The sequence below is a fragment of the Zootoca vivipara genome, chromosome 15, assembly GCF_965207765.1.
Source record: "Zootoca vivipara chromosome 15, rZooViv2.hap1.1, whole genome shotgun sequence".
NCBI lineage: Eukaryota > Metazoa > Chordata > Lepidosauria > Squamata > Lacertidae > Zootoca > Zootoca vivipara.
Window position 1 is genome coordinate 25,919,780 of NC_142598.1, and position 16,692 is coordinate 25,936,471.

The 16,692-nt window shown below is 45.4% G+C and overlaps 1 protein-coding gene across 8 annotated transcripts in view; it reads left to right on the forward strand.

The window, feature by feature from the left end:
• ZNF462 (zinc finger protein 462) overlaps positions 1-16,692 on the forward strand; it is a 157,201-nt gene that overhangs the window by 100,076 nt on the left and 40,433 nt on the right. For 4 of the 8 annotated variants that reach the window (XM_060269173.2, XM_060269180.2, XM_060269181.2 and 1 more), the window contains exon 7: positions 2,537-2,728. The exons of 3 other annotated variants lie outside the window; for them this stretch is intronic. In XM_060269173.2, coding sequence (XP_060125156.2) covers positions 2,537-2,728 — 192 coding nt within the window. Of the gene's footprint in view, positions 1-2,378; positions 2,729-16,692 lie in introns of all 8 variants that reach the window. One more of the 8 variants, XR_015947304.1, reaches the window with a different exon arrangement.

The following is a 16,692-nucleotide window of genomic DNA, read 5'->3' on the forward strand; positions in this document are numbered from 1 at the left end:
TGCTTCACCAACAAAAACAGGAACAAGTATGGCGGGTGGTGAATAGGGAAGATTTGTGGGCCCTACTTTATGTGCCACTTGCCTGTGGGTGACACAAACGAGAGGAAAGCCTGCTGTGGCCCAATTGAATGTATTTTGGGGTATGCATTGCTATTGAAAAGCAGGAATCATAGAATGCCTACCCTTGTGGGACTGGATCTTTCCTCTTTGCTGATTTCTCTGTTGGCTTCTTCCCAATCCTGCCTCAGCTGCTTGCAACCCCCCCCCCTTTTATATAAATTCCCGCACTGACCAACTCATCTGTTTTCTGGAAAGGAAGCGGTTGTGTTTGCTATGCTTAGTTAAATATTTTAGAGCAATTTTATCGCCCCAAGTTAATTGGTTTGATGCTTGCTTTAAGAGTCTCATTCGGCTTTCTCCTTCATAAGCAAATCATACGTCTCTTTTTGGAACCTCTCTTTTGTGCACAAACCCAGAGGGCACTGGGAACCACTCTAAATAGACCGCTGTGGACTTGGGCGCCTGAGCTTTTCCGTATCAAGCGATCTGTGCTGTCACATTATCATCATCACATTGTTCTGATAAAGGATGGTTGATAAATACAGTCCCCTTAAATCAGAGTTTTTAAAAGGTATTAATTTGGCTTATAACACTCTAACACAGGCATAGGCAAACTCGGCCCTCCAGATGTTTTGGGACTACAACTCCCATCATCCCTAGCTAACAGGACCAGTGGTCAGGGATGATGGGAGTTGTAGCCCCAAAACATCTGGAGGGCCGAGTTTGCCTATGCCTGATCTAACACACTTGCTTTGTTGTGGCCAGTGGCCCATGTACATATTCGGGTCCATGGTCCTTCTGTCCAAGGAAGGACCAGTAGCTGGGCTCACCCTCTCTGCACGTCCTCATGGTGAAGTGAATGACAGAGATCCATTTATTTGAATGTAGGATCTCCCTGCCCTATGGGACCCACCTTTTCATTTGGATTGGATCCAGAAGATCCAAGAAACCTCCTGTTTGGGTCATTCACGTGTCTCCACAGTGGATAGGGGAGCATGGGGAGAAGCAGAAAAGGTGAATAACAAGGAATCATGGAAACTGGATGCTGTCTCTCACTGGATACAATCATGGCTGAAGAAAGGAAATAATATGATTTCCCGTTTATTCACCGATCCTCCAGAAAATGTTACAAATGCTGGTCAATCCCCTTTCATGTCGTCGCAAGTTATACAGTTTAGGTTTTTCACAGTTCCAGCTTTAGTATGTGATAGAGGACTGCCGTTTCCAAAGCGAGATTATTTTCACTACGTGGGATGCTATCTCCTCTGTGTGTGCGCGCCAAATCACAACCCCGCCTTGGCCACTTTTGCTTCTCAGGTCATGGCTGGTTCCACATGCACTCCAAAAGCTGCTTTGCAACTTCTTTACGGCTTGGACCACAATTCCTAACTGCATGGCTTTTCTTCTTTCTTTTGGCTCCTGCAGCACAGTTTCCATCTGGCTTTGTAATCTTGACTGTACAGTGGCATTCTCAAGTTCTGTCCTTTATTGTTAACCTGCTCTGGCCCAAGCACTGGTTATGCCGCATCTCATTCCCAGGCCCTGCTTCATTGTGTTAGGCTTGCATAGCTCAAGGATTATCAGTCTGGCAGATGGTTTCATGTTGGGGGTGGTGGGGAGAGCTCGTTCTTAGGGAATGGTTAGGAAGACGTATGGTAAACGGGTGATACCAAATAGAATGACATTATATACAGAGAACAGCAAAGCAAGGGATTTCTGAGGAGCTTTTCGCAGCCTGCATCAGGCTCATCCTCTAATGCCATAGTCTTTCAAATTTCTGATTTGTTTTATATACACGCTGCTGTCCTTGCGTGCAAGAAAACATAAATGGGCATCTCTCCACTTCCAAGTTAACTTCCAAAGAAAGCGTTAACGAGCAACACCCACCCACCCCCCTTTCCCCCTCGCCCTGGTATTCAATGGGGTGTCTATGATTCCTCATCCATGGCCTCATGACCCGAACCACGATGGGGCAATGGTTACATCATTGGCCGCATGACCCACTAAGAGCCATGTCACATGAACAATGTGTTTGTGGTGTCAACTTTCACCCTTGGTGTGTCCTTTCTTGAATCTTGGAAAGTTGACTTGTTTGCCACAGGCAAAAGCTGTCCGTTCTGCACTGTTGCCCCCCGCTGCCACCTCAGAGTAGCTTTGGGTTGGCACCTTCTTCTTGTGGCAAATGAAATCAACTGGTCCAGTCGCCATGCACAGTTAGGAGCTACAACCAGGGAGACAAAAGCATCCTCTGTGATGGCCCTATTGCCCCTGAGACCAGTAGAAATAGGACAGTTAAAATGATTTTACTCTCTTTTTAGGACTACCCAGAGGAGGAACCCATGGGATTCTCACTGCTGAGTTCAATAGGAGGAGAAAGAGATTGCCCCCTTCCACCTACCCCTCTCCTCCCTTCCTATTCCCCACCCCACCTCTCGTCTTGTGAGCTGATGACTTGCCTGTTATTTCGCTCACCCAGGTGAACATGCCTACAAATGCTCCTGCTGCTCATTTTCCACCATGACAATCAGCCAGCTGAAAGAGCACTCCCTGAAAGTGCATGGGAAGGCACTGACACTACCAAGACCACGCATTGTCAGCCTTGTAACCTCGCATGCTCAACATGCCTCCATGAACCACACTACCGCTGAAGAAGTGGAAGATTCTAATGGTAAGAGGTCCTTCCATTAAAAAAACAACCAACCACTAGAGGGAGGAATCAAATTCTTCTCTTTATTGGGGGGAAAAAAGCAGCTTGATCAAAGACGTAGTTCTGATTTAAAAAAACAACAACAAACCAGTTTCCAAATAAGCAAATCACTATCCAAATGAATGCTAAAAAGCTGTTGGAGAGCCATGCTAATTCACACTCCAACCCTTATAATTGGCATGTAAAACATTCTGATTGAGTGTCTTAGGGTTCCATGTTGTTAGTACAAAAAGTGGAAGAGTATGTGCCCCAGCTAAGGGGTACAAGGCGGGTGTTCTTGTTGTAGAAACAAGCCTAAAGTATTGTCTGTTTTTGGCTGTTACCACGAGCGTAGTGACTGGTGTTTTGAGGAGACGAACTTTCACATAAGCGTTTGGAGTCAGTACAGATGTCATGAGGACCTTCCTTAACCATGGTTATGGAATGGACCACGGAATAGCTCCATCCATCCTCTCCCCTCTCTTATCCAAATTCCTGCATATCCTTTCTCGTGTTAATTAAGGTGTGAAACCAACCCTTGAAACAGATTAGCAAGTCCTGGTTCAGTGGGAATGTGTTTGGTACTCATCCAGATAACTCTTGTTCCAACAGTGACCTCTAATCATAGTAAAGGGTGGAAGAGGGAGTATGAAATCCTGTGGTCTGGGCCCATGCCTTTAGCAGATTTTAAGGAAGAGTTTGTGTTGCATCCATACTGGCCCTCAGGGATATTCTGTAGGAACAAGGGCACCTGTAAGGAGAGCATTATGGGAATTCTGCACACAATGAGTTGTTAGAATAATTCAATGCTGTTTGAGACTTTTTGCCTGCCTATCTGTTCCAAGAACACTAGGAAATCTGGAGTCATGTTACTTGTTTCTGCAGAATTAACCAGATGGTGTATCTAAGGCAGAATGGGCTGCAGTTTGTATCTTGAGAAATCCTGTTGATCTTGACCATAAGAATCTAGTCTTCTTGTAAGAGGTAGACCCCCTAATCATGCATTATCTCATATTCTACCCTTCTTAATCATGTAAGACGGTGTTTTAGAAGCCACTGGTAGTTTGCTTCCGGACGGAGCCTTCTGGAAAATCCAATGGATGCATAAAACTCTTATTTGTTCTCTGTGAATGTTTCAGTATCCAAATTCAGTGTCAACAGATCCCTCTGCCACGAAACTTAATAATGGTATAATGTTTTATTTGAGAGTTAACAATGCGTCATGTGCATGATCTTGCTGTAACATCACAGTCGTGGGAGGATATCTGTGGTTCTCCAGATATTGATGGACTACAACTCCCATAATCTCTGATCTGCTGGACCTCATAGGAGTCAACATCCAACAACATATGAAGAGTCACAGGTTCCCACCCCTGTATTACGGGGTAGTTCTATTTTCCCCTATATGGCATGTAGGAGGACTGAGCTGATCAAGAGTGTGGCTTCCCTAAAGCCATTTAGCGAGTTGGCGGCAGCTGTGATATTTGACTAGCTGTGATATTTGACTCCACTCAGTTTCTTACACACAGAAATTATGTCTAGCAATGAACTCATCTGGTGGTGACTGAACAACTTGAGAGCATAGTTAAGCCCTGAACTAAAACCAGGGAGGTAAAACCAAGTAAGCTTTTCTTCTAACATTGGCAAAGATGGTGATTTATCCTGTTCCTTATTGTAAATTTGCGTAGTTGGTTTTATGATTGTGAACATTTGTGAGATAGAAAGAGTCATTCATGTGGACTTTGGGTAGTTTCAAACCCTTGCCATTTGCTAATGCCAAACGTGTTTTCACCCATTGGGCAGCAGTGCATTTTCTCTTGAGTGTACACTCAAAAAGGAGCAGAAGCTGGTCACAGTTCATTGATGAGTGTACCAATATGGTACACGTTTTGTAAAATTTCACACTTTTTAAAAAGTGTTCCCTTGAAATGTCTTAGAAATGTACACCTAAAACCAAAACGTGTGAAGCACTGTTAGAGAAGTTGTGCACATGTTCTCAAAATCTTATAATACTGGAAGAGTGAGAGAGGGGTGCTTCCTCTATTTTTAAAGTTGTTGTATTTTTCTTGGTTACAGCTTTCTAATAATAAGCAGTCAACACATCTATTATCAGGATGTCTCTGTTCGTCAGACCAGCTTCAGGAACAGAGACAATGCCCATTCACCCTTAACTAATAGGCTTGTTAATCAAATTATTTTTGACAATTATGGAAGCTACCTACTAAGGAGACTGTCGGATTACAGGCGTTGAAATAATCAAATTGACATTCTCAGCACTACTTCATAAAGAAAGCAATCCCTTCCGCCATTTTCTAGGCTTTATGGTACTGGCCATAGACTGATTGATTTGCATTGTGGTGGGGACTTAGTTTGCTTCTGGATTTCTAGAAGGGTATCGCAGAGCTGAAAGTCCCTGGCTTTTTAAAAACAGAAAACTGAAAACCTGCACACTGCTGGTGGTGCATAACGGCGAGATAAAGACATTACTTGAAAGTACACCGAAAGCAGAGGGTGTACATGAGATGAGTTTGCATGTACAGTACAGCTGAGGAGGAGTATAAAATGTGGAGTTCAGACACGACAGGAGGATCGCCGCTGTCCTTGTGTGTATAAGCAAGCTCTGTTTGAGGGCAAGCTCGTGTTGTTGTTGTTTAGTCGTTTAGTCGTGTCCGACTCTTCGTGACCCCATGGACCATAGCACGCCAGGCACTCCTGTCTTGCACTGCCTCCCGCAGTTTGGTCAAACTCATGTTCGTAGCTTCGAGAACACTGTCCAACCATCTTGTCTTCTGTCGTCCCCTTCTCCTAGTGCCCTCAATCTTTCCCAACATAACTGAGTTAAATTTGCCAATGGTACATAATTTGATCAGTGGTGAGCATCCCTTGGGGATTCATTTGGTGATGCACAAGCAGTGTTTGTCTCATGCGGTGGAACTGTGGAACTTTCATGTCCTCTCCTTCCGCCATTCCACCCCAAAAAATCTGCTCTGAGCTTTCTGGAGCAGATTTTGAGGGAGTGAGGAAGGGGAAGATCCGTCGCACGAGTTGGAAGTCTGTTCCGTGAGCAGAACAGAAAGATTGGATACAGCCGGGGTCTTTTTCATATATGGGAAATTAAAGAGGCGGGAGTGCAGAACCATTAAAGTTAATGAGCAGTGTTAATCAAGGAGGTTGTGTTATATGTGCACCGTAGGTAATCTCAATCAATGTGTACATTAATAGGGAAGAGTAATATGTGTGCATGTGTTTTATTTATTTACTAGGATCACTAGGCCTCCGTTCTGTCATAGGCTACTTCTAAAGAACGTAACACAATTAGGCCAGGGTGGATGAATTGATTCAAATGTGGGTGATTTTAATCAGCAAGTGTGGGGGGGGGGGGAAGAGGCTGTTTTATCAAGCCACCTGTTGACATCACTTCGTATACAGTAGTACCTCTACTTACGAATAACTCTACTTACGAATGTTTCTACTTACGAATGGAGCTCCATCCGCCATCTTGGATGCGGTTTAGATTGGATTTTTTCTACTTACGAATTTTTAGATAGGGTTGCTTCTACTTACAAATTTTTTCTCCCAATGCATTCCTATGGGATTCGACTTACAATTTTTTTCGACTTACAAATGTGCGTTCGGAACGCATTAAATTCGTAAGTAGAGGTACCACTGTATTTCCTTTCAAATGGTGCAGACCTGAACACTAAACAATGAAGCATCCAAAAGTGGCAAAGAGGGAAACCCCTGGGCTTGGCATACTTCCCCTGCTCTCCCCACCACCATATTCTGGGAGCTCATGTTCTGGGAGATCAAGGGGGCTTTGGGATCCAAAGGCGTTCCTCGATTTGCCCTGACATGCCTCTGGAATGTCTGCATTTTGTTCTCCCTGCCACAAGAGCATCGATTGCAGAGGCGAAATGGCAGGGGTTTCCTTGGGTGCAATGAGGAGGCCCCTATGGATGAGATGTCCTGCTCTGCCCATGCATCTCCCTCTTCTCCTACACAGAGGGAGAGCTGTAAAACCCTTTGAACTCCCTTCAGTAACTGTAAGGCAGAGGTTGGCAAGGTTTACCTCCCCCGGGCCGGTTCACTCCCGTGGAGATCACTTTGTGGGCTGGATCGCGTCTGCGCATGCGCAGACACAATTTCCAGCACGGTAGAAGCGAGTCCCTGCTCTGCACTGTGCCGGTTTAGCGCAGCGCGCAGGGACTCACCAATCAGGCGGCTTGGTTCAGGAGCGGCTCGGCCATTTAAATGACCCCTATGGGCCGCTTGTGGCCCATGGGCCGCAGGTTGCCAACCCTGCCGTAAGGTATCTATCTATCTATCATCTACCTACCTATCTACCTAAATGTTTGCTAAGCCATTTTTCTCAGAATGACCTAAAGTGGCTTATACTAGAACCAATTAATAACATCCAAGCTAAACCTGTTGTTTACACCACATGGCACTTTCCCCCCCATAGAGGAAACAATGTTGGCTCTAATAAGATAATAGGGGTGGTATTCAACTTAAGTTTTGGAAATGAATAAACAGACTGTTTAATAGGTCTGTGCTGAGTAAAACTTAGTTGAATGCCATCCTTGGGAACTGATACCTATTAAGCCTAGTACTGAAACAAATATTTAAAGCTGAAGTTTCTGTTCTGCAAACTTCCGCACTTCAAGTTCATACCTTAATGCATTTGGGAGCTTTTCAGGAAAAGTTGTCAAAGAGGTTATTAATGTTTCCTTTTTTGATTTATGACTACATAATTCCTAGGAGACACAGTATGCCGAGATTATATCATCTTGCTTTAAAATATAGGGCCAATGCAATATCCGTATATGTTCTAATTCATTACGGTGGTACCTCGACTTACGAATTTAATCCATTCCGAACGGACCTTCGTAAGTAGAAAAAATCGTAAGTTGAATCCAATGGCGAATTTTTTTTAATAAAAAAATCGTAAGTCGAAAAAATCCTATCTAAACCGCATCCAAAATGGCGGGCGGAACTCGTAACTCGAAACATTCGCAAGTCGAGTCATTCGTAAGTCGAGGTACCACTGTATTTTGTATTTAGTAGTTGATTTCAGCGTAAATGACTTGCTTTACGATTTGACAATTTGAAGAGCGTAGCTTTTCTGTTCATAATTTTATGCATTCGGATTATTATTTGCAAAGTTACAAATTACATGAATAATTTTATACCAGTGCAAATTCACACAGGACCTTTAGAGTGCCCACAGTACACAGTTGTAAAGGGAGATGAATTCTTGAATTTGTATTAACTTTGAGAATCCTTGTTTGTTTCAGCTTTCTTTTTTTAAAAGTACCCCTAGCAATTAAAACTACAGAGCTATTGCTATGAAAATTGCAGAGGGGCAGGATTCCACTAATGAGTCCCGTCAGCATAAGCCTTGTGTGATTCCTTCCACTTGCACAGTGTGGTTTCACCGCTCTCCTCCACCCGCTCTCCTCCACCTCTGGAAGGCATCGGAGCGAAGTCCCGGCGCGAAGTCCCGAAGGCTGGGGAGCGTCGCGAAAGTGCTCCCCGGCCTCCGCAAAGACATCGGAGCGAAGTCGCTCCGATGCCTTTGCGGAGGCTGGGGAGCGTTTCCGCGACTGGGCTGTGCAGCCGCGAAAGCAGTCCCCGGCTTCCGGTTGCCGGGGACCGCTTTCGCGGCTGCACAGCCCAGTCGCGGAAACGCTCCCCGGCCTCCAGAAGGCATCAGAGCCGGGACTTCGCTCCGATGCCTTTGCGGAGGCCGGGGAGAGTCGCGAAAGTGTTCCCCGGCCTCCGCAAAGGCATCGTAGCGAAGCCGCTCCGATGCCTTCTGGAGGCCGGGGAGCGTTTCCGCGACTGGGCTGTGCAGCCGCGAAAGCGGTCCCCGGCTTCCGGTAGCCGGGGACTGCTTTCGCGGCTGCACAGCCCAGTCGCGGAAACGCTCCCCGGCCTCCGGAAGGCATCGGAGCCGGGACTTCGCTCCGATGCCTTTGCGGAGGCTTGGGAGCAACGAAAGCAGTCCCCAGCCTCTGCAAAGGCATCGGAGCGAAGTCCCGGCTCCGATGCCTTCCGGAGGCTGGGGCTTTGCTCTGATGCCTTTGCGGAGGCCGGGGACCGCTTTCGCGGCTCCCCAGCCTCCGCAAAGGCATCAGAGCGAAGCCCAGCCTCCCCGAAGGTATCCGGCGCTCCGATGCCTTCGGGGAGGTTTGGCCTTCGCTCCGATGCCTTCGGGGAGGCCGGGCCTTCGCTGCGGGCCTCCAGGAGGCATCGGAGCGAAGGCCCGGCCTCCCCGAAGGCATCGGACACTCAGTAGACCTCCGGCACCTCGGTTTACTAACTTCCGGGTTAGGACAGTTCGTAAACCGAAAGTTCGTAAACCGAGGTGTTCGTAAACCGAGGTACCACTGTAGTGGACTGGGGAGAGGAGAAAAACGGGAATCGTTCCACTGGCAAGCCAAAATGCTTGCTGTGATGGGACGTTGCCTTTGCACGATGTTGAATTCCTCCCATAGCAATTAAACTGCAGCACGACGTGTCAGTTTTGTAGAGATACCAAGAAGTGCACTAACAGAGCGATCTAAACCCTGGCAAACACAAAGCAGAGTGTGCAATGCATTGCAGCGTCCCAAGCTCATGCCAGCCACAGTAGGAGATGTGGTTAGTGGCGATTCCATGGACTTTTTGCTGCACAAGGTTTTGGCTGCTGTTGCTGATGGGCAGGGGCGGAGGGAGGGGGGTGCCGTGTGGGTAGGCCGCCCCGGGTGTCACCACTGAGGGGGGGTGACAAAATGCCATGCGGCACTCACTGTGGGGCTTGCAGCGCACCTGAGCCGCACATCTCTCCTGGAGTGACGCGGTGGCTTGGGCGCCCGCAGGCTCCACGCTGCCCCAAACGGTCCGCCCGCCGCCTCCCCCTCAGTTGTAGGGCAGCTGAGTGGGAGGAGGCAGGCAGACTCCTCAGAGGCCCCGCGGAGCGTCCTGCCCCGGCTCGCCCCGCCCCTGGGTGCAGGGTGCGGCGAACCCCCTTGCCGACGTTGCCAATAGATTATGAGATGAAAGGGTACAGGGGTAAAGCAATCCCCACTCAGTTCCTTATGCCTTAAAATAAACCCCTCAAGTCCGGGCTTCTCAGTAAAGAGAGTTTTAATTCCATCTTTCGTGGCCTGATCTCACAAACACTCAGGGCTATTTGAATGAACAACCTCTTGCCTACAGAACAGGGACTCCCTCAACTCAGATCCCCACTGTATCAGTCTGCCATATCACCCTGGCAAACTTGTGGCACTCTAGGTTTTCACCATACTGCCCTTCCCCTTTTCCTTAGGTAAGTTTTGCCCTTTTCTGAGTCTCCACCTCTGTGAGTTTTAATACGCTGCTGGAATAACCAAGACGATACTATTTGGCACAAAAAGAAGATGAATTTTATTTTCTTGAGAACATAGGTTTTTCTTTTCTTAACGATGCATAAGTTTACACTCTTAGTTACAGTTATACATTCACTCCGTCAGACTTTAACTTCAAGTTATCCTAAGGCTAACCTAAACCACCACTATCCTGGCCCCAACACCCTTCTTCTTCCCTCTTCGTCTTGCAACTGCCAAAACGGTCATTCCCTCCTTTTTAAACCGGGGAACCGTCCTGCCTCCTAAAGATTCGCTGTCAGTTAAGCTGGAGGTGGATTAACTCTTTCTAATCCAGGGTGTAATAAATCTTCCATCCTGGGGCTAATCCGTTACACAGGGCACGTGCGCTGCCCCAGGCGCCCAAACGGCTTGTTCCGCTGCTGCTGATGGACCCAAGAATTGGACTCCTCAGGAGAAGCAAAGCGATCGGTGGCCTGTCCTCACCAATTTGGGGGATTTGTATTGCTTACCAACTTACCAACTGTATTGCTTACTGGGGACCTCCATCATCACCATCACAACCAGAAGTATTCTTTCCACCTGCAGCTGTAGTGAACACATCCTATTCTTATAGCTGATGCTATCATGGATTTAGGCAGACATCCCCAGACTTTGGCCCTCCAGATGTTTTAGACTACAATTCCCATCATCCCTGACCACTCGTCCTCTTAGCTAGGAATCATGGGAGTTGCAGGCCAAAACATCTGGAGGGCCGCAGTTTGGGGATGCCTGGATTTAGGCTTCCACTGTTAATGTACTTACGTACTTCAAATGTACAGTCGATTGAAGAGGTAATAAAAATGAGAATATTCAGAAAGAGGAATGTTCTGCCAGAAATCAGGGTTGTTAGAGATTGTTTTAATTACAGTGGATCCATATAAGTGTCGTTGATCTTCAAGGGCTGTTGAAGACACTCGCCAGAAATATTTTCCAAAGGCTGGGTGTATCATTTCCCTTCTGAAGCAGGATCTGCAGGCTGCATTTACAAATCTCGCAAGCGATTGCTGTGCAGTAGCAATCTTCCTCCCCACTGTCAGGTCTTGGGACACCATCAGCAGTTTGAGGTGAGCCAGGAGGCACGGGACAAAAGTTAATAGGACTAAGTAAGAACCCAACTTGGATTAAGAACCCTGCAAACCCGGAAGTAGGTGTTTTGGTTTGGGAACTTTGCCTTGGAATAAGAACATGTCTCGCTTCCTGTTGAGTGTGTTCCGTTTGTAAATTGAGTCCCCCCGCTGCTATGGGAAAGCACGCCTTGGTTTAAGAACACCTTGGTTTAAGAACGGACTTCCGGAACAGATAAGTTCGTAAACCAAGGTACCACTGTAATTTCTCAGGTTTTCCACAAATTTTCCCCATTCTTCCCCGAATTTCTTTTCTTCTGGGTGTCTTATTCTTCCGGTCAGTTTCGCCATCTCTGCATAGTCCATCAATTTAGTCTGCCATTCCTCCTTGGTTGGAACTGTATCTTCTTTCCATTTGGGAGCACAAATCATCATGCTAGCCGTTGTGGCAGACATAAACATCCCCCCCGAGCTTTGGGTACCTCATCACCTATTATCCCTAATAGGAAAACTTTCAGGGTTCCCCCCCAAAGGGTATCTTTAAATCATTTCCCAGAAAGCTTTCGCTATCTTGCATGACCACCACATGTGGCAAAAGCTGCTTTCTTTCTCTTTACATTTCCAACATGTTTCTGATTCTGATTTATACGTTTTTGCTAATTTACTAGGAGTCTATACATCACTTTCCACCCACAACATAGTGGAATGCGTAATCACATTATGACAATCAGGTTCTTTTTAAATAAATGAAACAGCCACCTTTTTTTGTGACAGCAGGAAATGACCTCTCTGTTCCTCTCGAAGTCTCTGTGCTCACTATCAAGTTCCCGCAGAAGGTTTCTAGTTCCTTGCCATTCAATCTGCTATGTTAATGTCTTTTTTTAGAAGAGTGAGACATAGATACTCCTTTTTTCTTTTCTTTTTAAGGATAGAAAGCATTACAATACCCTTCCCAGCTATTCCTGAATCAGGCACTTGTGCCCTGTACCTGCCAAGAAAAATATTTGTCCGCTCGGAGTGCAGTCATGGTGCCAGTAATGTGCAAAACAGGAGCTTCCTTTTTATCTTTTCCCTCCCCCTTCCCAGAGCATTTGCTGCAAGTTTTCTTCACAGTAATGTGTTATTTTTCTTTCCGGAATGCCCGAGAAAAGGAAGGGAAAAGCCAGCAGATGGCAACAAAAATAGACTCTATCCCAAGCTCTCGCAACACACTTCGGTGATTTACTGCAATATCCAAGACCATCTATTATTTCTCTTCTTAGACACTTGAGGTTTTCCTTTATCAAGAACCACTGCATCAGGAGGAGGTTGCGATGAAAAGTGTCTGCTGTGACTCAGCAGAGCTTGGCTGAGGTGAAAGCTTTCTTCGTGGAGCTTTTTTCTCCATGCAACTGCCTAAGAACTGTACACACCTTGGCCATTAAAACTCCCTCTAGACTTGGAAGGTCATCGTAAGAGGTTTTTAAGGTCTCTACCTATGGGAAACTGCTGGAAAATATTGGGGTGCATCTCTCTGTCTTCTGCTCTTCCTCTCAAAACATGGCTCAGGCTGTGAGCCCAGGAGAACTAACCTTGACTAGAGATAGTGGATTAAACAAGCACAATTCAAAGTGTCGGTGCTGACCTTTAAAGTCCTAAATGCCCTCGGCCCAGTATACCTGAAGGAGCGTCTCCACCCCCATTGTTCAGCCCGGACACTGAAGTCCAGCGCTGAGGGCCTTGTGGCGGTTCCCTCGTTGCGAGAAGCCAAGTTGCAGGGGACCAGGCAGAGGGCCTTCTCGGTAGTGGCGCCCACCCTGTGGAATGCCCTCCCATCAGATGTCAAGGAAATAAACAACTATCTCACTTTTAGAAGACATCTGAAGGCAGCCCTGTTTAGGGAAGTTTTTAATGCGTTGTTGTTGTTGTTGTTGTTGTTTGTTGTTGTTCTGTTGGGAGCTGCTGAGAGTGGCTGGGGAAACCCAGCCAGATGGGCAGGGTATAAGTAATAAATTCTTCTTCTTCTTCTTCTTCTTCTTCTTCTTCTTCTTCTTCTTCTTCTTCTTCTTCTTCTTCTTCTTCTTCTTCTTCTTCTTCTCCTTCTCCTCCTCCTCCTCCTCCTCCTCCTCCTCCTCCTCCTCCTCCTCCTCCTCTGGCTGACTGAAGTGAGAACACCTTGTTCCTCTCAGGTAGCGCAAGAAGCAGCAAATCCCCACCCCAACCCCACACAATACTTTCATTGGGAATAAAAAGCTGGGAGCGAGCAAGTCAGTAGGTTTCCTATATAAGGGGGTGCTCATAGCTCCATCATGCGGCTTCACGGTACCCCAAAACTGAACCTATTATTCAGAACTGGTAAATATTGCTTGTAAAATTCTTCAGTGTTTCTGCTTGAATGAATACTATACAGTGGTACCTTGGTTTACAAACTTAATCCGTTCCAGAAGTCCGTTCTTAAACCAAAGTGTTCTTAAACCAAGGCATGCTTCCCCATAGCAGCGGGGGACTCAGTTTACAAATGGAACACACTCAAAAGGTAGCGGAACATGTTCTGCTTCCAAGGCAAAGTTCACAAACCAAAACACCTACTTCCGGGTTTGCAGCATTCTTAATCCAAGTTCTTCATAAACTAAGCTTGGTTGGTATAATAATAATAATAATTTATTATTTATACCCCGCCCATCAGGCTGGGTTTCCCCAGCCACTCTGGGTGGCTTCCGACCGAATATTAAAAACAGTACAGCATCAAACATTAAAAACTTCCCTAAACAGGGGCGCCTTCCGTTGTCTTCTGAAAGTAGAATAGTTACTTATTGCCTTGACATCTGCTGGGAGGGCGTTCCACAGGGCGGGTGCCACATCCAGGTGGCAGCAGACTCCTAGAAAAACTGCAGTGATCTGCCTTAGTTCAAAGTTCACAGTAGCTACTAGGTAAAAGCATAAATGCTGCAGTGTAAACACAAGGAAAGCAAAGATTTGTATATATCCTCCATCGTTCTGCCCGGACACTGAAGTCCAGCGCCGAGGGCCTTCTGGCGGTTCCCTCGCTACGAGAAGCCAAGTTACAGGGAACCAGGCAGAGGGCCTTCTCAGTAGTGGCACCCACCCTGTGGAATGCCGTCCCACCAGAGGTCAAAGAGAACAACAATAACCAGACCTTTAGAAGGCATCTTAAGGCAGCCCTGTTTAGGGAAGCTTTTAATGTTTGATTTCTGTATTTTAATGTTTTGTTGGAAGCCGCCCAGAGTGGCTGGGGGAACCCGGCCAGATGGGCGGGGTATAAATAATAAATTATTATTATTATTATTATTATTATTATTATTATTATTATTATTATATATAAACTTTTAGTGGGATAGCAAACAGAAATTCTTAGGCATACTGTTATCTGCAATGCTGAAATGCTTTTATGTAAAAGGAAAACAATTAGCAACACCCCATGGAGTTTAAGAATAGGATATTGGTTAATATATAAATTATTTGGAGAGAAAATCCATGTAAACACTATCAGATAAAGAAGTAATAGGACACTTGCATAACCTGCTATTGATGTCACGGCAGCCTCTTAATTGGGGATGTGTTCTTAGTTATCTCATAGGTTTCGTATCCCTTTTCCTCTGTCTCATTGTGAAGATAAGGAGGCTTTTGCTGTGTTGGTGCCAAAGATCAAGAGACACGGGATACAACTTTTCTCTTGAGGTCCAGTTTTCTGAGTGGTTGCTGAAAATTTGCTCCTTTTTTGGTTTGGGGTGGGCAGAAGGTAGATAAGATATACTGGTTAAAGACTAGTTGATGTCTTCTTTTTTTCTTCTTTGGCCATGACTTGTAGCTGAGTAAGGTTGTCTTCCATAAACACAGTTTTAGCAGTGAGTCCGTAAGTGATTTTGGAGGCCAATTCTGGATCCACGAATGACTAGGTGATGTACAGTAAGTCAGCAATACATTTTTGACTCCCTGTTCTATCAACAAAAGCAAAAGCTCCTCTCTGTAGAATTAGATTGTTAGAATCTCTGGTTTGCAGCGACTCAAATGTTGATTTGTGCTTGTATAAGAGGGCCATCTCAACGGATGACCCATAAGGTACAGTAGGCAACTGTCTCCACTCCTTGAGCCACCATTTGGCATTTAGCTTCATTTGGTCAACTTCAAAATAATAATAATAAAATAATAATAATAATAATAAATAATAATAATAATTAAAAAAACAGATTGGATCTCACAAAGTAAACCCACAAAGCCAGCCCCTGTCTAAATATGATGCTCTGAAGCTCACAGGGCCATGTTGATTGTGTTAGTCTTTTGAACTCTAGCGGTCAGATAGGGAGAGGAAGCTGCAGCACCAGCAAAAAATAACAAGTAACAACTTCATTTAACTTGAACAGAGCTTTGGAAATGACCAAAGTACAGTCATACCTTGGATCCCGGACGCCCTGGAACTCGAACATTTTGGCTCCCGGACGCCGCAAACCCAGAAGTGATTGTTCCAGTTTGCAAACATTCTTTTGGAACCCAAACGCCCGACGGGGCTTCCGTGGTTTCTGATTGGCTGCAGGAGCTTCCTTCTGAATACTTGGGAGCACGTGCCCAGTTGTGCACAGACTTCGAGGGTAGAAAAATTAAATTGTCAGGTGCTTTCCTGATCAACCCCCAATTTCAATTCTTTTCCTCTCTTTCTGTAGGTTTGTATAGATAACTCCAGTTATATTTATAATTTATGATTCATTGCACAGTAAGCTTTTATAGGGATATATATATATATATATATATATATATGAGAATAATCAGTGGTAAATTTTCTTTTTAAAGACCAAACAGAGCAGTATGGGGTCAGGTGCCTTTTGAATTCGTTTTAACTTTTTTTTTTAGATTAAGTTCATTTCCCTTCTAAGTGAGTTTGACAGTTGTATAAGAGGTTGTACAGCGTTTGTCCTCTATAATCCATTCAGACCTGCACACGTTTATAATTCAAAGGGGGAGGAAGATTAAAAAGTTTCAAAGGAGCATGGATGATGCCCTTCAACCTTTTTCAACAGCTAACATTCCCACAGTCCACATCTTCTGGTTGCCCTTTGTGGTCCCTTCTGTATAGTATATCCTTTCAATATTTTTTTATTTAAGTGGCCAGAGCTGATCAAAGGATTTCAAATCCTGCCTTGATAAGCTGCTGTATAATTTCTTGGTGGCCACAAAAAGAGAGCGGAATATATATATATGTACTCCCGAATGATAGCTGCATTTCCTTCAGCACTCTGAGCTTTTATGACAAACCTTCATTTTCACTGTCCTTGATGTCTGCCTCAGGCTCCTTTTATGGTGTTTAAAACTTGGAGGTTGTGTCCTTCCAGATGGATAGATTGGGTTTGTCGTTCAGCTTCAGATTGCTCACAGCAGGTTTGCCTTGCATAGAAGTTTGTCATCTTGATTTCTTTTTCTTCTGGTAAGTTTCGCAATTTCTGTGTATTTCCATAAGTTTTTGTATCCATTCTTCCTTTACTGGGACTTCTGCTTCTTTCCA